Below are 23,971 nucleotides of genomic sequence, written 5' to 3'. Positions count from 1 at the left end.
ACACAACCTCTTCGCTTGAATGGTTTTTACTGAATGACGTGTAAATAATGATGTAATAAGAATTGTTATATCGAGGAGCAGAGATGGCATTTCACCAGAGTGATACACGCTAGTCAGATTTTTGCCACACCGAGGATGCAAAAAACGAAGCACCGCACAAAGAGGAAGGCGCACTTCTTCTCAGTTTCGAATAGACAGCATTTGAGTGTGTGCTTGTGGTTAAAGCAGCTGGCGCGAGTGAAACACATTCTCTTCGCATGAATCGCTCACACGCGCTCTCGTCTAAATACACCCAAGTGACCACTGGCACGTGATGGTGAGCGAACACTTCTGTGAACTTCAATTAATAGAGAGTAGATCTGGCCTTGCTATGAAAAATTTGCAAGGAAAACCGAAAATTTTACGATAAATTGTTTTATTTTGCTGATTTTGCGTGTCCACGCTTCATCTACGAAAACCATACAGCAGAGTGCTCACCGGCGTGTACACCTCTGTGAAAGTATCTGCATCCACCTCAGCGAATTTATTACCTCTGCTCTAACACTTTGGTGCGATTCAGTGGAAGAGGTAAAAGGAAATAAACAAACGCACTCATGACGCGTGCACACTTTATACAACAGTGGTGTATATATGTGAAAGAGAAGAGCTCTCGTTGAAGTTGTCAGTGCGTGGGGAGAAATTTTGCTTGCTCTTCGTCACACAGAGGAGATAGACATCTCTGTCGAGGAGTAAGTGGCAAGTGTTAAAACCATGGAAACCTAAGGTATTATAGATCGGAGGATGACGAGGAATGTGAATTCAAGTACGTTACGAGTACAAATACATCACGGAACACAGAGGTTCCTAAGAAGGTATTTATGAAGGTGTTTCGAATGTTCCTGGCAAAAGGAATCAAACATAAAATTATGATTATTGTGAGATTTGAGATTGGACGTGCGCAATCTGAACATGTACGAATTATTTTTCAATCGGATTGCTGTCTAAGTTGTGTTTCACTACGATCTGAGTATTTCAATGAGCATGATAATTTCTAGATTTGTTTTTGCGGCATTGCCTTCACGAAACATTTCCGAGCAACGCCGAGAAATTCAGCTAGTATAGAATATAGGAATCAATTCTAAACAAATGTTTACCTTTTGTTGCACCATCTTTGGTTCCACCTCCTAGAACTTGTTTGAAGATAATATCGAATGGTTTCTCCACCAGAATGTAAGCCATAAACGACAGGACGTAAGTAATCAAAGTTACTGAACAGAACACACTAATCTGAAAACAAAACCATTAAATTTCGTAATTTGGACAACAGACCTCACATATCATAAGCTTACCACAATCCCATAGGATATCCGTAAAGCTTCATGATGATTGCCATAAACCGTTTTCATGACGTTCATGTGAATCAAGTAAAATCCGAAGCTCAGTCTACCAAGCACCCTGTAGTAAGCATTCTCCAACAGACTGGATCTCCGAAGTTTCCCAAACAGGCTGTCTCGTTCAGCAAACATAAACAGCAGAAAACCAATGTTCACAAAACAAGTAACCACCAATCGGTGAACTCCGGCGTAGAAAGACATCCACACGGAAGGTTTGCTAAAGCTGAAGTGCTGGAAAAGCGGCGCCGGTAAACAGAAGAGCACCAGTAGAGGAAACGTCACATACTGAAGCGTTTTGTAGAGCTGTTGAATAGATAAAGATTCTTCCAGACAGTTAGATGCTTAGGTAACGGGGGATTAACGGAAAAGCTCTTGCCTTCGACTTCGCCAGTAGCAAGTCATCTTTCTGCATTTTATGGTAGATGATGCCGACCAGCATCCCTGCAAAGTAACACAGACAGTGCGTTTCCGTCGCCTGATAAGTTCGCGTGAACCATTGATCATACCACAGTTGGAAGGCGCTACCCCTTCGGAAGAAAAAAAACTCAAACACTTATGTCGTACTAAATTAACTTAGTCTACGGCTTACTTATGAGTTAACAGCATCATGGCGTCCATCGAGTTAAAATAAACGTTCAACATTGGTAAAACGACCCCACAGGTAAGAAGGACATACATGACTGGTCTCAGCACGCTTTTCCATCTGCAATTTACTAGAAGGCAATTAGTATCAACAATCTATATATCGCAACAAAATTACTTCCAGAGCACCATCAGTATCGTCAAACCAACGATGAAGAGTTGGAAGTCAGCCGCCAGATACCATGTGTGAATGAGACACTGCAAGTAACGAAAACTGGTGAAGGTCAATCGAATGCTTTCAACCTTAAAACAAAAACCCTAACCTGCTCCTCTGGTCGGTAATAGTTGTTAACAAATAGAAAGTTGATCCACCATTTGTCACGGCAAATCGTTCTAACCATCGGCATAATTTTGTACGCCGAAGGACTAACCTGAAATCGATCGTAGACGGAGGTACTGAACAACATCACCAAAGCGTACACTGGCAGGGATCTTAGATATCGATTCACCACCCCCATCCAAAATGGTTTGAAGCCGAATCGCTTGCCTTCGGTATATTTGATGAAATGCACCGCCAACAGAAGTCCACTAATGGCGAAAAAAACGTCCACCTCGAATGGAACTATCGATATGAACATTTGAATTTCCGGCTTGGATAGAAGCTGTAACAGGATCGGAATGAAAATTTTCCATCATATTTTTTTTTTTCATTTGTTAAAAGCCTCAGACCTTTTCCATCACTTCTGGATTCTGGCTGGTAGTCATACCGAGACCAATAATCACGTGGCTAACGGTAATTGTTGTAATTACGTGTACACGAACAGCATCCAGGAAGCGAAGGTCCCGCTGGATAGAATCGGTGTTCAGCTTGATCGTTAGTCGATTGATGTTTCGTCGCAGGGAAAAGGCAGTAAGCAGGTTTGTCTCTGAAAGCAAGTGTTCATTAAATCGACAAATTTTGGTTCGTTTATTACGATGACCACATACTTTTTCCATTCAGAGGTGTTCGATAGTGATTGTGATCCTTCGCCAGCCAGGAGTCATACACACTGGATGCGGTGGCGAGAATTGCGATCGCCACGATGGTTGCGTAGAACGCGATATCTAAATAGTCTAGGAATAGTGTTTTATGTTTAGGATTATTGAGATTTAGTACGATTTAGTAATATAGAAAGCTAACCTGCTGCCCTGGTTGTATTTGTTGTACAATGTTCTATCTCTGAGTATACACTCACATTGTATTTAGCCTGCATTCGATAGTTTTGGCAAATGTTCACTAGCTTACCGTATTGTTGTCGATATTTGTCAATGTCAGATAATAACCAGTCATTTATAATGTACTGAAATAGATTACAGAAATAGAACGGATTAGTCATACCTGAGAAAACATACTATAGCAATTTTTATAATATTTAATATATAATATATATAATAGGGTGGCGATTGAAAAGAGTCATCTCCAATTATGTAAATCGGAAGAGCTCGAATGATTAGGCACATCAAAAAACGTCCCTGTTTTTCGATGTCTCAGAATTGCATGAAACGTCGAGATCTGGTGTTATCTAGATAGAAAAATTCTGTTTCATTCCACCTAGTGGTATAATGATGCCTTTATCATATCAATCATAATATCATATATAATACAGTGGTATTCTTTAAAATAATTTTCTTCGATTCTTGAAAGAATAATAGGTTTGTTTGGCCATCTATTGATAATGACTACAATTGGAGTAGTTTTGATGTCGATTTTGCTAATTTTTTACGTTTTTTTTGTTTCGCCACTTCAAGTGGTGTTACACAATTTTTTCACACTTTACGCTATAATTCCGGACCCGGAAGTCGGATTCAGATTAAATTCAGATGTTTTGTATAGAACCATAAAACCTTCCGTTTAAATCTAAGTTTATATAAATCGATCACATCATCTCTGAGAAAAAATTGTAGGCATATTTTCTTTGTTTTGCACATTTTACACCATAGCTCAGGAACCGCAAGTCAGTTATTCGCCATGTGAAAGAATAGGTAGAACTTAATCGAGAATATTTCGAGTTGTATAAAACGCAACAACACAATTCTTTCTTCATGCCAACAGAGATGTGATCAGCAATTTAAGACTAAATTTTCAACAGTGCAAGATAATCATAAATAAATCAAAACTTTAGTTTTCTCAAAATTTTGGAAACAATGAGGAAAACACATCCCGCTTGCTTGCTTCATTTGGATTGGACTCTGGAACTGAACTCAAAAACTGGAATTATTAACTTAATTTTATGTTTAGAATTTTAATACTAGTTTGAATATTAAAACTAAGATTCTGGAACTGAATCCTAGTTCTACATTTTTGGAACTGGTTTCTTGACTAGGTTTTGAAAGTGAATTCAGTATTTTAATTATTAGTTCGGAATTCGTTTCCAGCATTCTGATTCAGGAACAAAACTTAGAATTCTGGAACAAAATTCAAGATTTTAATTCTACATCTGGGCTCTGGAACAAAATTCTAAATCTGGACATCTGGACTCAAAATTTAACTCCTGAATTCAGTTTCAGAATTTACTTCCGAAACATACACAGAAAAAAATTATGAATATTACAGATAACATAATTCTACACACGATACAATTCATAACTACTTAACTTGTCAAGTGACACAATATTCCTTTCGTACAGAATTTTACTGATTCCGAGTGTGATTTGCATTCGGCTACCAAGTGCCGCTGTGTGGATTTTCATGTATCAATTATTCATAAAGCAGATATGTGCTTTTGTGGTTTAGTTAATTAGTGGCGTGCTTCGTGATCTAATGTTTCTCGGTTCAAGTCGCACTGAAGCTATCGATCATCTGTTGTTTTTTTTATTGTATTCGATTACAAACTATGTAATTTTCAAATCACACAATTTTACATGTTCTTGAATATAAGTTTGTGTGAAATATGACGCTACATTTATGTGCATCTTATAAGATGAAAAATCATAAGATTTTTTCGAACTGTGCAGTTTTAGAATTCAGGTTTATAAATCGGTACGAAGTCATTGATTTCGGAACTTGGGTGGAAGAACTAGATTTTGTAACTGAGTTCAGGCTCAGAGTTGAAGTTCAGAATTGAGTTTTAGAATTAAATTCGGAACCAGGATTCTGCTAATGAGTTCCGTTGCAGAATTTTAGCACTAAATTCATGAACTGAATTCTGTGAATCTGGATTTCGAATCTGAATTTTGCCACTGAGTTCGGAGTCAGTACCAGGTTTCGAAAGTGATTATTTATTTCAGTTAGAATTCCTGATTGTCCAGAATTCGGGTTCTAGCAAAGGAACCTTTGCATAGCTGGTGCTACAATTCTACTGACGCTCTAAGAATCCTTTCCGGTCGAGATTCGAACATGCGACAACTGGCTTCTAAAACTAGCGCCCTATGCATTGAACTGGCAACCCGGGTTCGGGTGTAGATAAATAAATGGTGACAAAAAGCACTCTACAGTTGTCAATAAAGGATATATCGTAAATAAGTTCTATTCGTGATCAGGTCATTCTGTTATGTCGTAGTTTCACGCGATACATAGTAAAACATCGATGCACAATTTCTACGTTTCGCCTTCGGCTCATCAGTTTATGTTGAACTGCCAACGCCACCTATCTTGAACCATGTGCTTCCGTTTACTATATAAAGACTGTCCCAGAAAGTTTGGACGCACTTTGATTTCGTTGTAAATAATTCACAAGTGTTAGATATTCAAATTTTATTCGATATACTGATAATATTAGACTACAACAACAGAATATTATTCTCAACATTTGCTACTTAGCCATTGTAGACTAGCTGGCACACCTTCTTGCGAACGTTCCTCATTAAATTCCGTACAGACTTCTTGGCGACAAGTTTTGACACTTTTTTTCCAATGGCTGCCGAGACATGTTTCCTAAGATGTGCCTTCGGTTATGCCCAAAATTCCTCAATTTGTCGAAGTTGTGGGCAATTTGGTGGATTCATGTCTTTTGGGACGAAAGTGACATTTTTGGTAGTATACCATTCTACCGTTGATTTCGAGTAGTGGCAAGAAGCAAGATCTGGCCAGAAGACAACAGGATCCTTGTGGCTTCGAATCATGGGTAGAAATCGTTTTTGTAAACATTCCTTGATATATATTTCGCTGTTCATTGAAGCAGTGGTGATGAAGGGTTTCGAAATCTTACCGCAGCTACAAATTGCTTGCCGGACCATAGCTTTCTTACCAAATTTTTCGACTTCAATCGATGTCTCGGACTGGTTTGAACACTTGCCCTTCTCGCACCGTATAATATTGTGGCCCCGGCAAGGATTTTTAATCGAGTTTTACGTAGGTTTCGTCGTCTATGATTATGCAGTTTGAATTCCAGCAAGAATCGTATTGTACAGCTTTCGAGCCCTCGGCCTGATCGATGCTTCTTGTTTCGGACTACGTTTTGATTGTATACGTTTATCCAACTGAGAGTTAGCAGGACATTTTTTTCGACCCGTTTTCGGTTTATCCTCTAAGGTGTTACCCTCACCGAACTTCCTGATTGCATTTCGCAGTCCACGCATTTCCTAACAAACTAATGAAAACGAATAAACAACTGCACAAGTGGTTAGAGAAGAGTGTAAACAACAGGACGCAGCCATAAAAATTGACAGATTCTGAACCATTGCGAAATGGCAGCGGTTTTTGGTTGCGTCCATACTTTCTGGGACAATCTTTACAACAAAAAAACACCACCTGATAAGCTTGACTAGCATTCACTCTATGAATGAGTATGTGTAGCATTTTGCCTACTGTTTGATTTTGACGATAATAAAAATGGCTTCGAAGAAAGAAGAGCAACGCGTTGAAACTGTAGAAATATGGCAAAAACCTAACATAGTAGCTCCATATTCACCACTAAAAGTAGTTCACAAGCTATGTTCTACAGAATAGCTGAAAAATTCTATGCACAATATTACTCCTTGAGTTTAAATAATGTTCACTTGCCATGATTTTAGAGATATATATATATTTGGTTTACGCTAAAATGCAAAAATATAATTATCATTTTTAGAAAAACAAAAACACTTTTGGAATCCTCAAAATCATTTGATTTTCGCACAGAGCGCAAAAATAAAACATCTCATCAGTTCCACTGCCTATGAAAATATGTTACGAAGCTGGAACAATTGAACAACGGAAACCGTTTTTCGTTAAAATACACTGCTGTCAAAATAAAGAATAGATAGAAACTTTTGTGGTACTGTGACAAGATGCAACGGAAAAAAACTCATCCTAATTTCGAGAAAAAAAATATAAACTGTTAATCAAAATCTGGAAAAGACTAGTAAAGTCACTCGGGAAGCTTCAAATAGAGAAAAGCTGTAATAAAATTACCATTGAAATTGAGCAATTAGGTGTCCAAAAGACAATGCAAGATATTTTCAGAAAACTTTTCACCTAAGCAACCACAGAATAAAAAATCTTTTTTTGCTCGGAACTTTAACGGAAAACATTTTCAATTACTCAGTTTTTGCCTTTCTCATATAGAAAGGTTATGCAATCAAAAGGTTATGAAAACCGACTTTTGAACCGAGGCCCGGAGGGCCGAGTGTCATATATCATTCGACTCAGCTCGTCGAGTATGCAAAATGTCCGTGTGTGTATGTGTGTGTATGCGTGTATGTAACGTTTTTTGCAATACCTTTTCTCAGAGATGGCTGAATCGATTTTCACAAACTTGGATTCAAATGAAAGGTCTCGTGGTCCCATACAAAATTCCTGAATATTGTTTGGATTCAACTTCCGATTCCGGAATGTTGGGGTAAAATTTGCAAAAAATTGTGAAAATAATTGCACCAACTTTCCTTTGAGATGGCTGAACCGATTTTCACAAACTGATTGTCGGTTCCGAAGTTATGGGGTAAAATGTGCAAAAAAATGAAAATATGTTTTCTAACTTTTCTCATAGATGGCGCGATCGATTTTCACAAACTTATGCCGTTTTTAATTGAAAAACACTGGTGGCGTGGATTGCTCTGATTTTGCACTTTCGAGCAGAAATGCAATATTTTGACGGTGTTTATTAAAAAAAAAATTTCTGCTCGAAAGTGCAAAACCAGAGCAATCCACGCCACCAGTATTTCTCAATGAAAAACGCCGTTAGGTTTAAATGAAAGGTCCTGCGGTCCTATACTGAATTCCTGAATTTCATTTGGATCCGACTTCCGGATCCGGTCAAAAATTTTATACCATCAGTGAAAAGGGCGAAAATAAATAAATTTTCAAATCGACCTCAAATCTTCTCAAATTGATAGTTTTTATCAGTAGATGGCCAAACAAACTGATTTCAGTTATTCTTTCAAGAATCGAAGAAAATTATTTTGAAGAATTCCACAGTACCTTATATGATAGTTTGATTGATATGAGAAAGGCATCATTACACCACTAGGTGGATTAAAACAGGTTTTTTCTCTCAAAACAATGTCGAGATAGAGTAGATTTTAAACGTCCAGATATTATTGGTTTTAGCAATTGTCAGTCTTATAACTACTTAACGAAGCATAAATACAGCATGTGAAGTAGGAAGATGCTAAGTTCGAGTAGCATCACCGGGTAAATACGTTGGAATCATCGTTTTTCTTCGTATGAGATTTTAAACGTGGTTTTGTACTACTATTATAACGAATTATTTATTAAATAAAAATAATTACCATAATATCTCCTTCAACGAAAAAATTCACAAACGATATTGAAGGTTGCTAATTTATTTGAAAACTCCTTCTGAATATATCGGTTCTCTCGACTTCCTAATATCTTCAGCATAAACGTATCAATTTCAGAAAACAAAATAAGGCGCAAAATAACGAGATTACATACGGCTGTCATAAGATCACTAAATTTATTGTATCCATTATGTCTCGACCAGGAACACGCCTTGCAAGCAGCTGATTAGTACCATTTACATATGCAAAATTTGTTTAAAAATACATCTAAGGAACGTTGACATTATCATTTTCATTCAACAAATAACCGCGCTGACCTGTGTCAGCGCGGAAAGAACGCCTAACGAAACCGAAACGAATCTCTATTCCGGAAACTTGTTTCGTGTTGTTTTGTTTCGATCGAGAATTCACCGGTGTTTATCAGTGGAGAAGAGGCTCGTCTACTGCCTCTTAAATCGATTGAAATGGGGTTCAACGTCTAGCTCTCGAGACCCATTCGATGAGTAACACTTTCAGCAACATTGTGTCAACCACGTTGTAGATATCCGTCAGGAGTAGAGTTAGTGAATATACTAAAACACCTGAAGATTCTGTGTTTTTAAGATGCATAACTGAAGGCAAAACAGAGCAAACTTGATTGAGAATTTTGAAATGGTAATAATATAATCACATCAATGATCAATTACCCCATTTGCCGAAAGTGTTTTTAGTGTAACCTTATAAGTACGGATAAAAGAAATATGTATCTAACCAGCCGATTATCAAGTAATTATCCACACTTGAAAGTGGACACGACGCAACTGTTCGAACATCAAAGCAACTTCTGGAGTACATTGTTCTGCTTTTAAGTAGTTAGAAACTTCGTTCGGAATACGGAGAACCCCCAGATTGCAAACTTGCAATATTGTTGATGTAACTAACATACCTGTTGATATTCTCATAACCATTTATGTAAACAAAATTACTGTCAGTTGGCTGAAAATGGAGATAGCAAATCGCACAGTAAAAATCCTCTTCATTTCATAAAAAATGTTCTACTTAAAAATTTCAATTGGTAATTGAACGTCACCTATGTCAGTTGACGTTTTAAGCCAAGTATTCAATGTGCTGAAGAAGTATTTCTGCAATATGAATGTTTCAATTTCATCTACGAAGGCTCGTTTGAAAGTTACTATTGAGCATTAAATCAAGTTCGAAGATCAAATGACTGCGACTTCTGGTTCCGGAGATATGATGGTATAAGTGACGTAACCGACAAATAACCGGTTTTTTTTTCGATTTCGAAAATTTCATGTACTCTCCCCTATGGTGATTTTTCAAGATCGAAAATTTTCAAACCTTAACCGTCGGCCGAAAATGTCTACAATTTGATCTTCAATAGTAAGATTGTTTTTTTTTGCAAGTAATCACAGTGGTAGCAGTCCCTTGCTTCGGTTCTACACTGGACCCTTGATCAGATTTGCTTCTATGAGCTTCTATTTTAAATCAACAGAACACAGATCAACATTTAAATCAACAGAAACACAGACGTTCCTAGGCTATGGTGCCCACTTGGTCACTGTTTTTTGTGCTGATTCAAATAGATTGTATAAAATTATCTTTATAATGTGTGGTTGTGTTTTATAGTTTAGTTGTTGTTTTTGTAATGACAATGGTCGTAGATCTGCTTTTGTGATAATGTAAACTGTGGTATGTGGTTCTTGTAATGGTCTGTATGAAATGTAGTGGTAATAATTGTAATAGTAATGTAATAATGTAATAATGGTAATAGTAATAACAATAATAATAATCTTTTAAATGGGTTTACCTGTTGGGTATTTCATGTATTTTTACATACTTATCTCTACTCTTGCGTTATTTATTCGTTTCCCTTTTATATTTCTGGTATTCTGCAGCATCCTTGTTCTTTTCTTCCTTCTTCTTCGTAATTCTTTTCCAAGTTTAAGAGCTTCTCTTAGTTCGATTTTCCAGTTTTCTCAGTGTGAATAAATTTCATATGGAATAGAAATGTTGAGTTAGTAATTATTTACATATGCAATTTACACATACATATACATCTACATATGCACGCAAACATACTCACACACATACATACATACATGTACGAGGTCTGTTCAAAAAGTTCCCGGAATTTTTTAATTGCGCGCGTCTGGAGAGTCCGGTGGTCAAAAAAATTTTTTTATTGTGTTGGTACATATGTCCCTAATGTATGGTGAAATTTTCAGCTGTATTCATTGTTTACATTCTGTCTTGTAGCGGCTGGTGTAGACGTTTTTTTTGAGCTCGGCGATTTTTGTTAGTTTAAACAATGGAAGAATTGAAGAGTCAAAGAATTTGTATTAAATTTTGCGTGAAAAATGAAATAAAGTGTAACCAAGTGTGCGAAATGTTACAGAGAGCCTACGGTGAGTCTGCTATGAAAAAAACAAATGTTTACGAGTGGTATAAGCGTTTCCAAGATGGCCGCGAAGACGAAAGTGGAAAAAATGATTATGGATGATCGCCGAATCACTATAAGAGAAGTTGCTGATGAAGTTGGCGTATCAGTTGGCTCATGCCATCATATTTTTTCAAATGTTTTGGGCATGAAACGAGTGGCAGCAAAATTCGTTCCAAAACTGCTGAATTTTGATCAAAAAAACAAACGCATTACCATCGCCCCAACCTCCTTATTCACCAGATATCGCTCCGTGTGATTTTTTCCTGTTCCCAAAATTGAAGAGACCCATGAAAGGACAGCGTTTTTCATCGATTGAAGAGATAAAGGCAGAATCGCTGAGAGTGCTACAGAGCATTACAAAAAGTGACTATCAGGGGTGTTTCGAAGACTGGAAAAAACGCTGGCATAAGTGTATTATATCTAGGGGGGATTACTTTGAAGGGGACTGTTGAAGACGGCACCCATGCCTAGTAACGCAGCTTCCTCACCGTAACGGAGATGAATGATAACGACGGACTGTCATTGAGAAGACAAAATGGTAGGGCGGGGAGATTACTGGCAGACACGTTTTAAGTGGCACAGTGAAATATAATCTTATTCTTAAACTACGTTTATTAAAAGTTTATTGATTCATCACAGTTATTATCACAGATGTTATTATCACAGATGGTTTAGAAATAATTATCACAGCTATAATATTACCGTCGAATTTAATTCTTATTGCTGGTAAAGCATTGGATAAAACTCTGAATTATTCCCGATTGGAAAAAAGGTAGTATATTTATACGATTATTTATAACTAAGCTAAAATAACATTGCTTAAGCTAGGATTCGTTAGTTGACTAAATTGATTTACGGCTAGATAGAGGCCACGTGCAAGAAGACTAAATTTGTAAGTAAGCAATGCAATATGTGAATTAAATGCATATTATAAATAATGAAATATATTTACAGCTTCATGCTGCTAACGTAGTTGCTCTGAAGATAAGTCGAATTGGTTCGATCCGAACAGGGACCATATAGATGTAGACGAATAAATGAATATTTTTATAGAAAAATGAGAATTCCGGGTACTTTTTGAACAGACCTCGTACTCCATAAGCAAACATCGTAACATTGAGCTACTGTTTCTATTCTAATAGATTCTGACTACTATTAATGTACCAATAGTCATCTCATTAGTAGTGTCACCATGTTATTTTAGCGTTTACTCGACTTTCAATTAATGCATTGTGATCAAATCGAATACAATATCTTTGCTTCGGATTTGTGAAGCACTACCGCAGAAAAAGTAGTTCGAAAATGGTTCAATACTGTTGTTATAGCGACGCGAAAACTTGAAGCGAATGCTCTTAGTTTCATTTCACTTTTGAAGTCAATCTATCGAACAGAGACAACAGATCTCACTCTAATTAATGGTTTTCGTATATGAGATGACAAATGGAGCTGAGATAAATGAGGGTTCCGTTACCCTATTTTTATATCTACTATTGGTCGATCGTTAGTCCTGAGCTGAAACGGTGGCCTTTATTATCATTCTTGCATACACTTCGTCTTACACTTCCCTCACGTATCATCTCACCCATCAGGTCTCACATGAAAACGACACAACCTCACAAAATGAATTGGATGAACATCGTTTGACAGCTAGCAGTGGTTTGCTCATATGTTCAGTCTGTATTATTTTATTCTATTCTACAATATTCTATCTAATTCCACAGTATTTCATGGTACACAAACCACCAATAAACGTCAAAGATGGACTGCATTTACCGTTCGTTTGATGTCATCGTATCCCAATTGGGATACGTTCACTTAATTTAATTTCCACTTCACACTGGTAATAAAGGTCGGTAGTATGATAATGAAAAATAAAACAGAGCTCAGTTAAGCCCTACCAGCCTCTCCAAACCCCGGATGTTTGGAGCGTAATGCAATCAACGTCTTATTGAAGTCGATCTGTATTTCATTCATTAAATTCAATAATTAAGCTAAAGCTGTAACATATATCTATATTGAACTCTAACTGTAATTGATTTGATTGTATCTGATGATGTTTGCAATACCGTCAAGCCCACCAACCACGGGAGGGATCTTCAATAGTAGGATTGTTGAAATCATTTTCACCATCCCCATCGAACAGTAGGGAAAAATTTCGTTTTCGGTTATGTTCAGACGTGAAACTCAAGAAATTATTAGGGAAGACCGGAGCTACACCGGACACGGGATCAAACCGGTCAGCTTATATATCTTATAAACGTTTGTAAACGAGCTCTCTTGTGAAAGACAGGCGTTAATTAGCTGGTGGTTGAGGCGTCAGTCTCACCCTAGGTTTAAATAAAGGTATCTTGAGATTTATTCTCTTAATTTTTGTGTGAAGTTCTATAGTCTAATTTGCCCCACGAGTCTGGTTTAGCTCCGCGGTATCAGAAATATTGGATTTTGATTTGGTCACTTATGCGCGACTTGGTACGAAAACTAATGCATATTTTTCCAAATCTCAAATTGGAAATTGTAGCTGAAAGTTGAATCTACACATGGTAGAGATAAGTTGTGGATGTTGTGCAGATGTTTAAGTGAATTACAAAATGAATAATTTCCAAAAGTAGACTTCATAACCTTTATATATATGTAATTATATACATATTTACATAGGTATGGAATTAATAATGTTCTGAAGCTTTTCTGGGCTCGCACCAGGTTATGTTATATCTCTGAAACTGAAATCGACAGCCATTGGATCCTCGATCTCAATTTACATTTTAGGAGTAGTTTTCAAACGAGCTTAAGCTTGTGTAAATCAGTTTAGAATTCTCAAGAAAATTGACCGGAGAGGAAATATTGCGTTTTATCGGTTGTGTCACTTATATTTCCGGAACTAGAAGTGACAGCCACTTGATCTTTGAACTAGACTCACTACCCAAAAGTAGCTTTCAAACCGCCTTCTCCAAGAAAATTGATTGGAGAGAAAAAGCTTTGTTTTTCAGCAAATCTATTAATTTTAACATAAAATATAATTTCTGCCAAATGTCCAAGAATGACTTCTGCAATATTAAGTCTGAATATGCAGCAATTATAGTTAGAGTTGAAACGGTCAGTCATTTTTTCTCGATTATTAACTTAGTTTTTTACTACATAGCAGAGTAAATAAAAATCATTTCGATTAATACAAAATAGTCGAAAATGACAAAAAATAAATGTCACTTTCAGCTCCGCTTGCAAATTATGAGAACGAGATCTATGTCCAGTCAATGACAAAAGTGGAACAATAGTTTTTTTCGTTTACCCTATCATTAATTTTTTTTATTTTCAATCAAAATCGTATACGCTGCACTCAGAGCCGATATCTGTCACTATCAATTAGAAACATAGTACGATAAAGATTGGATAACTTATATCATAGGACAGCTTTCCACCAGGCTTTGAAAATCACCGTGGAGTGAGTGTCTGAGGGAAGGTATGTCAAACCAAAACTTCTCTCGATATTTCACTCTTCAGGACGCTCATAGATTGTCGATACAATTGATATTATCTTCATTTCTCCTGTCACTGCTTGATTACGATGTGACTAAATACTTGCAAATAGTGCTCTCGATGTTTCTCTCATATCGGAGCTCACAACTCGGGATATTTGTGCTGTCACAGTTGGTATGACTATTGATGGCATAGACAGGAAATATGTCTATTGTTCGGCATATTTACCGCATAACCAACCTTCGCCAAGCGATGACTTCAAAAAGGTTGTATCATACTGCTGCAAGAGTGATATGCCGCTTGTAATCGGCAGTGACATAAATGCTCACCATATCATTTGGGGCAGCACAGATATAAATTCGAGAGGCTCTGATATGATGGAATTCGTGAGCAGTACAAACCTGCACATAGTCAATGCAGGAAACCGCCCAACTTTTGCGAGATCTGGAAGAGAGGAGGTTTTGGACGTAACTCTTTGCTCTGATAGAATTGCGCATGAGTTGGTGAATTGGCTCGTCTCCGATGAGCTCGAACCTTCGTTGTCTGATCATAAGTACATATTCTTTGATCATTCAAACGTTAAATTTGATATTGTCACATATCGTAATCCCAAATCTACAAACTGGGACCTCTATGAAGAGGGCTTGGCGACTAGATTTTACGGGTACCAACCAACAATTGAAACCCCAATTGATTTGGAAAATGTTGTCGACGAGACAAATTCACTCATAGTTGCAGCATATGAAGAGGCTTGTCCACTTCGGATTGTGCGAGCTACTAGAGGAACTCCTTGGTGGAATGCTGAACTTGCTAGACTAAGGAAACTATGCAGAAGAGCTTGGAACCACCGACGCAGAGATGGGTCGGAGGCATTCGTGTTGGCTCGAAGGGCTTACAAAAATGCTCTTCGATCGTCTGAGCGAAGTGGTTGGAAAAGCCTCTGCACAAATGTCTCTAGTCTCAACGAGGCTAGCAGATTAAATAAGTTACTTTCGAAGTCTAAGGACTTTAATGTCAGTTTCTTAAGAACTTCAGATGGTGAACACTTGTCTGATGAAAGTGATGTACTTCACTGCCTTTTTAACACTCACTTTCCAGGATGTATGGATCCATCACCGACAGCTCTTCCCGAGACTTTTTCAGGTAGTTACGATTCTTGGGCCCTTGCTCGAAGCGTTGTGACGATTGAATCGGTCAAATGGGCAGTTGAGAGTTTTGCTCCGTACAAATCTCCTGGAAAGGATGGGGTTTTCCCAGTGTTACTGCAGAAAGGGTATGAACATTTCAAACATGTTTTGAAGAAAATACTTACTTTTAGTCTTGCGACTGGATATATTCCAAGAGCCTGGCAGGAAATAATTGTCAAATTTATTCCCAAAGGCGGTCGCGACACTTATGAGGAAGCGAAGAGTTTCAGGCCTATCAGTCTTAGCTCATTTCTTCTTAAAACAGTGGAACGCATAGTAGATCACTATATCAGGAATGTTAGTCTGGGCGTGCATCCGCTACATGGAATCAGACCCTGTCAGCTTGGAGCGAAGTCAATCTTCAGTTCAGCAACGCCATCGCATGGCATCACATTCAACATATCATGTCAATTGTATGGGTGCGCAACCCTGCTATTTTGGCGCGCACGAATTTGACATTTTTCTCCCCTACTTCTATGTATAAGATTCGATGCGGGCTCGTCTGGGGGCGACATGCTCGCAAAAAAGGATGTTGCCAATGATTTGTTCGGGAAATGTGAGAGCTGGATATCTTGTTAATATGATGTCTTTGATGGAATGCAACATGCTTACCAGCGTGGAAAGTCCACTACAACCCTGTTACATGATGTTGTGTACAACATTGAAAAAGCTTTCTCACAAAAGCAATCTTGCTTGGGAGTTTTCCTAGATATTGAAGGTGCCTTTGATAACGTGTCTTTCAATTCAATTCTGGAAGCAGCCCGTGGTCATGGCATACCTTCAAGTATCACAAATTGAATACACGCATTGCTTAGCAATAGACTTCTTTGTTCGTCGCTTCGGCAAGCAGAGATTAGAAAGCTGAGTGTCTGTGGGTGTCCTCAAGGTGGTGTACTATCCCCACTTTTATGGAACCTAGTCGCTGATGGTTTGTTAAGGAAACTTAATAACCTTGGATTTCCGACTTATGGTTTTGCCGACGATTATCATATATTGATGACCGGTATAAGCATTAACACTCTCTTTGATTTAATGCAGCAAGCCCTGCGATCTGTTGAACAATGGTGTTGTCAGGTTGGATTGTCTGTAAATCCGGGCAAAACATCAATGGTGCTTTTCACTCATCGTAGGATAATCACAGGAGCTCGTCCGTTACAGTTCTTCGGTTCAGAGGTCACTGTGGTTGATCAAGTTAAATACGTCGGGGTTATTCTTGACTCAAAACTGAATTGGTCTGCTCACATTGACATCAGGATTAAGAGAGCTTGTATGGCTTTCGGCCAATGCAGACGAGCTTTTGGAAAATCATGGGGACTCAAACCCAGATATATTCATTGGATCTACACAACTATTGTTAGACCAATTTTAGCATATGGTTGTCTTGTATGGTGGCAGAAAGGAGAAGTCGCGACAGTTCAGTCAAAGCTAAATCATCTCCAAAGGATGGTCCTAATGGCGATGACAGGAGCATTCACGACAACTCCTACTGCTGCTCTAGAGGCGCTACTGTGCATTAAACCACTACATGTGTTCCTAAAACAAGAAGCATTATCTTGTGCATACCGTCTTAAGGTTATAGGGCTTTGGAACAGTAACCCATTAGATTATGCTACCAGCCACACTCGCTTGTGGTCTCAAATGGTTACATGGGATGAGTATTTACTCGCTCCTAGTGACCTTACTCTCACATGCAGTTTTCCTTTCAAAACATTCCATGTGAGCTATCCTCTTCGTGAGGAATGGTTGTCTGGTTGTCTGGAACGACAACTTGATGAACACATAGTTTGTTATACGGACGGTTCTCTGTTGAATGGTCGTGCTGGTGCTGGTGTCTACTGTCGTGAAATGAGGCTGGAGCAGTCTCATTCACTTGGTAGATACTGTACTGTGTTCCAAGCAGAAATCTACGCGATTCTGTGTGGAGTACAATCGGCACTTCAGCAGAGGATCTGTGGTAAACGAATTTATTTTTGTTCCGACAGTCAGGCAGCCTTAAAAGCACTCAGTTCGAATGACTCACGGTCGAATCTAGTGATCGCATGTCGAACTCAAATTGAAGACCTCAGCATTTCAAATGCTGTTTACTTCTTATGGGTACCCGGCCATTCTGGTATTACTGGAAATGAATGGGCTGATGAGTTGGCTAGAGCTGGTGCAACGAATGATTTCGTTGGTCCTGAACCAGCTTTACCACTTTCAACTAGTTGGATAAAGCACAAGATTCGTTCTTGGGCTGCATCCAAACATGTCAGCTACTGGCGCAGCTTGCAAACTTGCGCTCAGACAAAAGCATTTCTACCAGATTTAAATCTGAAAATGTCAAAGTGTCTACTGCATTTCTCCAAGCAACATTGCAGTATTCTGGTCAGAGCTCTGACTGGACATTGCAAACTCAATTATCACATGGCTACTATTCAACGTGCTGAGTATTATTCGTGTGATTTGTGTGAATGCGATTATGGTACTTCATATCATCTGATATGTAACTGTCCCGCATTGACGCAGATACGTATCCGGGTTTTTGGTTCTCCATACATGGTTGAGTCTGTGTATGCGGAGCTAAAATTGAAGGATATTCTCTCGTTTCTCACCCAATGTGGTAAGGAGCTATAGTCAGAAGGGTTCATCGTTCTTCCTGGAGTGAATGAATCCCTTCTGTATTCACCTTAAATAGGGTTTAGCGGATTGTTTGGCATCCTTTAGGGGGTGCCGAATTTACTTCTGCTCGTACATACTGCGAATCGTTCTGCATTCTTCCGGGAGTTCAGAATGGTGTCGCTTTTGTAAGATCTCTAAATCCTCTCGGGGGTTGGAGGTTTTATTAACAGCAGACTGTTCGGGACCTCGTAGAGGTTCAGAATTTACTTCTGCTTCCACTAAATGTGATCCTCAGCAGATTGTTCGGCATCCCTTAGGGGTGCAGAATTTACTTCTGCTTTTATGTGTTTTTGTGTCGTCAATTTTTCCCTTCCTCCTAGTCCAACGCTTACCATTTCCTTTCAATCCTTCCCTCTTATATATCGGGAAAATGATGCTAAAAACAAATTGATGGCAAGGCACAAATCTCCAAATATCAAGGGGAACGTGCCATTTGAGCCAATTTGTTCTGATTCCTGATTCCTGATATTATCTTCATTTCTCCTGTCACTGCTTGATTACGATGTGACTAAATAATAATCTAACAGCATAAATAATCAAATAGATTCATTTACTCCAATAACCTTTAAGTCCGATAACTTTTTGCAAAGTACAATGAACTTTATCGATTTTTGTTTATGTTAGTGTTACTCTCTTTGTTTTTTGTTTCACTTCAACAGGGAATAGGAGAATGAGAGAAAACAGAACAAAAAGAGTCGTCAGTCTTTGGCTGAGTATATTTCTACTTGGTCATAGAACTATCGAGTATCTCATTTGACAGTCACTTCCACAGTAGAGATTACAGTCGACTATGATGTTAGTCAAGGTACGATTACATTAGCCAGTTTATCTGCACAAATTTGTGTAGTTTGACTGTATCATAGTGTAACCGGTTCGCAGTTGTCTGCAAGCAGTCAAAATCGGCTTGGCTGTCCATCTGTATGCAGTCAAAGTGTGCAGATTATCTGTGACAATGTAATCACTGTGTGATCATAGTCGACAGACAAACAGTTGATGACTGTACAGACAAATTTCACTGTTTCTGAAACTGTTGTGCAGAAGTTGTCTGCCACAGATTCTATGACAACCAAAAACTTGTTGATTTCATCCAAACACATAGCAAAACATCCCAGCACCAGTGTGGGAAGTGAGTACACGTGGTTTTCCCCAAGAGGGTTGGTTTTGTGATCAATTTTTTTCTAATGTGTAGAAACCAGATAGTAATAAAAAACCTGTTTTTATCCACCTAGTGGTGTATTGATGGCTTTCTCGTATTACTCATATTCTCACATTCTCATATATGTGGTATTCTTATTGCTTCTTGAAAGAAAACACAAAAAAATCAATTAGTTTATTTTACAAAAAAGTATTTGAAATCGATCGAAATCGATTAACGAGTATTAGACCCCACTTCTATCTCTCAACCACGTGTACTAACTTCTCACCGAACCGCGTTGTCAATGTCATCATTTCTGGTCGAAATCGCATATTTCGTAGAATTAATAATAGAAATTACTACTGAATTTTTCGAGCTCCCCCTTCACGATAAAGTGCAACGGATCTCCAGAAGCATAGTACTGGAACGTTTTGCTTTGTACTTGGATGAAATAGTTATGAAAAATTAAACAATGAATTAATGAAAAAAGTATTTACTACTCCAAATTTAAAAATGCTGAACGGTAACAGAAAATGTACTTACTTGAATTTTTTTCTAGATTTTGTAAATATTTACCGAATTTCCAATAGTTCGATAATTGAATTGATTACAAAGCGTTTGGTAATAAAATTGTGGATCTGTCAAAATCTGTACTCTGCCCCAAAGCGAATTCATACCGTTATACCATATTTTAAGAGCTTGGACTGGAGACAACCTTCCCAAAATTTGAACTCTTTAATTGTCATATTTACGGAGGTAGGATGATTATATGGATTTTCATTCCATTTGATTTTTTAATCTACCACTCCATTTACAATCTATTGAAAATGTATTTGTTGCGTGAAAAATACTTAACATTTGCGAAACATATTTTTCACGCTTTCGATCTCGGTGCCACTCTGGATTTTTTAGTTATAGCAGATATACCCGTATGATGTGAGCGTTAAGACACAAACGTGTAGATAATGAACATATGGTGTGAAAGAATCTCATTAATTATGTTTGCATTTGAAGGAAAACACTGCAGAGTCAGATCAAAATCAGTTTCAAAGTTCAGGAAGGATACAATAAAAGCACTTGACTGGGAGCTTCTTCCTCATCGTCGTATTCATTTATTTCCGAATACTATTTGTATCAAATGACACTAAATCAGTGAAAACCAAGATACTGATAGGAAATAAGAAACAGAACAACCAAAGTACTGTAATAAAGACGAAATATTTTATTATAGAATCACTTGAAATGTAAATCATTCAGAGATAAAAAAAGAAGTAAAACAAATATGAATTTAAATGAAATGACTACCATTTGTTTCTATCGAATAGCCACGCATTGACTTTGCACCATTTCAATGCCTACGAAGAAGTCGAAAATGGGATGTCTGATTCTCGAGGTATCCACAAATTGCTAGAAAGATGGTCACTATTTCGACTATTTTTCTTCTCATTCAAAATAAACGTTACATTTTTACAAAAACACGCTCTTGGTACTTGGTTATTAAATTATTTTTAGATACATCGAAGAGCTTCGGTTTCATATTTTTTAAAACTGTGGAAAAGTTCAGTATTTGAAGTTTTCTAAAATAATAACCAATCCACCATGCGTCTCCGGGCCTCGGAAAATTTTTCTAAAGTTTGAGCGATTTCTATTCCTATTTTTGATATTTATAAAAAAGGTAAAAAACCGGAGCATTTATATTCCTTCTTCAATTGCTCCCAAACACAACACACCAAGTAGCAACGCAACGAGCTTCCGTTTGTGAGACCAGATCGATATTTTATCATAATGCAATATTCCGTGAAAAGTTCTCTGCCCCACAAACTTTCTTCCAATGTGATCACTGTTTGCAGAAAAACTGTAATAAACAGCCCACTCCCCCATTTAAGTCTGTAACCAGTTTTATTTGTCTGATCAATGTAATCACAATACAGACATGCTCAAAAAGTCTGTCACAGTCAAACATAACAACTGTCAAAGTATTGACTGTCGGCAGTCAAACTTGACTGTTGCAGTCATTTAACTGTGAATAGTGTGATCACATTGCCAGACCAAATATAAACTGCCGAAAAATTACTTGTCTGTGCAGCTAAACTGTGACAGATAAACTGGCTAGTCTGATCGTAGCTTCAGTCTGTCAAGGTCATTCGAAGTGACTGACAATTTGCAACTGTGGATGCAGTATCGATATTCAACCGAAGCTTCGAGAATCGATAATGACAGAAAACGATTCACAATGATTTTAGCCTGCTGGTGTTCGTATCTAAAGTAGTTCTGAAAAGGTTGAATTGAAATCCGACAGAATTTACCTTCAGACGATATTTTGGTTTGTCTCGTCGTAGGGAAACGAGTGACGTTGGCATTGATACTCTTTTCTATTGAAGTGATAGATGAAACAGCTTCGTCTTTCTTCGTTTATTTTGAATGCGATCATTTACAAATTAGACAGTAAACAAACGAAGATAAGGCTGTTGGACTGTATGCTTTCATTGAAAATACGTGACATAACAGTTCACCATAACTTATACCGTTTTCGTTTATTGATCAGAGCAGCCCGAAAGCTGACCCAGAGTCGCCCAAACAACGTTTGATATGTTTGTTTTAGCAACCTGAGGTCGCTCTAGATCAGACTCCAATCGCGTAGTTTCGCTCTGAATATTTTCTCGGGTCGCACCACGCATCCAGCCGAGTTTGTTTATTTTTTCTTTTTTTCATGAGTTGTTGTTTAGGGCGCGTACCACGTGTTCGTTTTACTCGGAGTCAGAGTAGCCCGCGTCTAGGTTCAAAAACGAAAACGGTATTAGCCTAAAATCGGTACCCAGGAAGTACCAAAACCCCCAAATAACTAGTTCATCATAAGCTGTCATGCACTGACGAATTGAAGACGAAACGTAAAGAAAATTAAAAACGGATATGTGTCTGAAGCACAGAGCAAGAATAACCTCTCAATGAGAACAAATAAAGTAAACTGTCTTACCTTATACTCCACGTCGAACTTTGGTTGGAAGAAGAGTGCCTTCTGGCTATCGGATAATGTTTCCACTAACTCTTCACACTGCCTCATACAAATTCCTCGAGTCAGTACGCTATGCTGGTACTGATATGGATATTGGGAATATTTCTGAAAATGTACAAATGCATCAGGGTCTTCCGGATTCAACAGCCGACCGCACCAATCATTACTTCAATAGCGTTCCAAACCTGCGAACGGCCGTCGGGTTTTACCACACTTTTCACAATACAGAAAACTCCAGCCGGATTAAATCGCAGACAGCCTTCGATGCTTTCGTACTGAAACAGAGCCGGCATTTGCCAATACTCACTCACTGAATCAAAAAACATAAACAAAAGATTGGAAAAATTAACACCACCTTCAAGGTTTCGTTTTGGATGTAAATGAAGTGTAACCAACGTGACACTGTTTACTGACTGTTGAAGTGCACGGCGAATTCGAAGCCGCTTGCCACAGGAAACCACAGAACGGTGACCGAAATCACCATAGAGAGCAAAGTTGGACCTTCCATAGCACTCTTAGGGAGTGAAATGCAGGCGCAGTCACAAAACTGAACAATTGCTAAGACGCAAGGCAAGGCAAGGCAAGGCTTTCAACCGATCGCGGATCACGTTCACGGGTTTTTTTTCTTGAATCTTGCGTCTATCTCAACGGTTAACTAGCGACGGAATGAGCACCAACGATCTGGATCTTTGCACTGCATTAGGATCGTTATAAATACATAGACATAGTACCGTCGAACACGGCGAGAAATTGTGCTTTGATTTCTTATTCCATCTAGCATTCCATTGTAACCATTGACGAATTTGATATTGTGCTAAACAACAGATATGCTACATTAGGTTTTCGTACCAAAAGCATTAGTATATTAAGTCGAAATGTCTGGTCACATTTGTCAGATTACGATGGCCGCGAAAGGGTTATCAGGTAATGACAAATAAACAGCACCTGTACTGTCGACTGGGCAGCCCTTTTCTCACGGAAAAGTTTGCACGATCAAGCGCTTCAAGCCTTCGCAGTACACAGCCCTAGGGACTGGTAATCGTTGCACTGAGATAACCTGAACGTGACTCGTCAGAGCGAGGATGCTGCCCCAGAACTAATCCGTACGAGCAATTAAAATGCGTTTAGTTTGTGCGCGCGCGCATTAGAATTTCAAAAAAGCGGTTTGAACCTCACCCACGTCTCGCCGTTTAACGTATTGATTGGTTTATTATAGAGGAGACAAGACTTTCATGTGAATTTGAAAAACAGTCTGCGATGGGATAATTTCCAAATTTGTTGACCAATTAAAATACTGCTTAAATCCCCGGCGGTCGGTTACAAAACTAGTCTTTACATCGTGTCCCACTTTAGTTCTTAAGATGAGCATATACTATTGGGCTTACTATTCACATACTGTGCATTGTTTTC

General features: G+C 38.2%; 1 protein-coding gene across 1 annotated transcript in view; it reads right to left on the bottom strand.

Moving 5' to 3' along the window:
* LOC131434243 (uncharacterized) overlaps window positions 1-23,212 on the bottom strand; it is a 48,624-nt gene extending 25,412 nt beyond the window's left edge. Inside the window, exons 1-12 of the mRNA XM_058600897.1 lie at window positions 22,976-23,212; window positions 22,729-22,871; window positions 22,523-22,666; window positions 3,136-3,295; window positions 2,943-3,068; window positions 2,685-2,881; window positions 2,279-2,617; window positions 2,134-2,213; window positions 1,963-2,076; window positions 1,750-1,900; window positions 1,329-1,676; window positions 1,134-1,266 (exon numbers count right to left, since the gene is read on the bottom strand). Of these exons, the coding sequence (XP_058456880.1) occupies window positions 1,134-1,266; window positions 1,329-1,676; window positions 1,750-1,900; window positions 1,963-2,076; window positions 2,134-2,213; window positions 2,279-2,617; window positions 2,685-2,881; window positions 2,943-3,068; window positions 3,136-3,295; window positions 22,523-22,666; window positions 22,729-22,871; window positions 22,976-23,069 (2,029 nt within the window). The 5' untranslated portion in view covers window positions 23,070-23,212. The remainder of the gene's footprint in view (window positions 1-1,133; window positions 1,267-1,328; window positions 1,677-1,749; window positions 1,901-1,962; window positions 2,077-2,133; window positions 2,214-2,278; window positions 2,618-2,684; window positions 2,882-2,942; window positions 3,069-3,135; window positions 3,296-22,522; window positions 22,667-22,728; window positions 22,872-22,975) is intronic.
* Window positions 23,213-23,971: the final 759 nt, after the last annotated feature.

This window comes from Malaya genurostris, chromosome 3, assembly GCF_030247185.1.
Source record: "Malaya genurostris strain Urasoe2022 chromosome 3, Malgen_1.1, whole genome shotgun sequence".
Classification (NCBI taxonomy): domain Eukaryota; kingdom Metazoa; phylum Arthropoda; class Insecta; order Diptera; family Culicidae; genus Malaya; species Malaya genurostris.
This window is presented reverse-complemented; position numbering and strand designations above follow the sequence as displayed.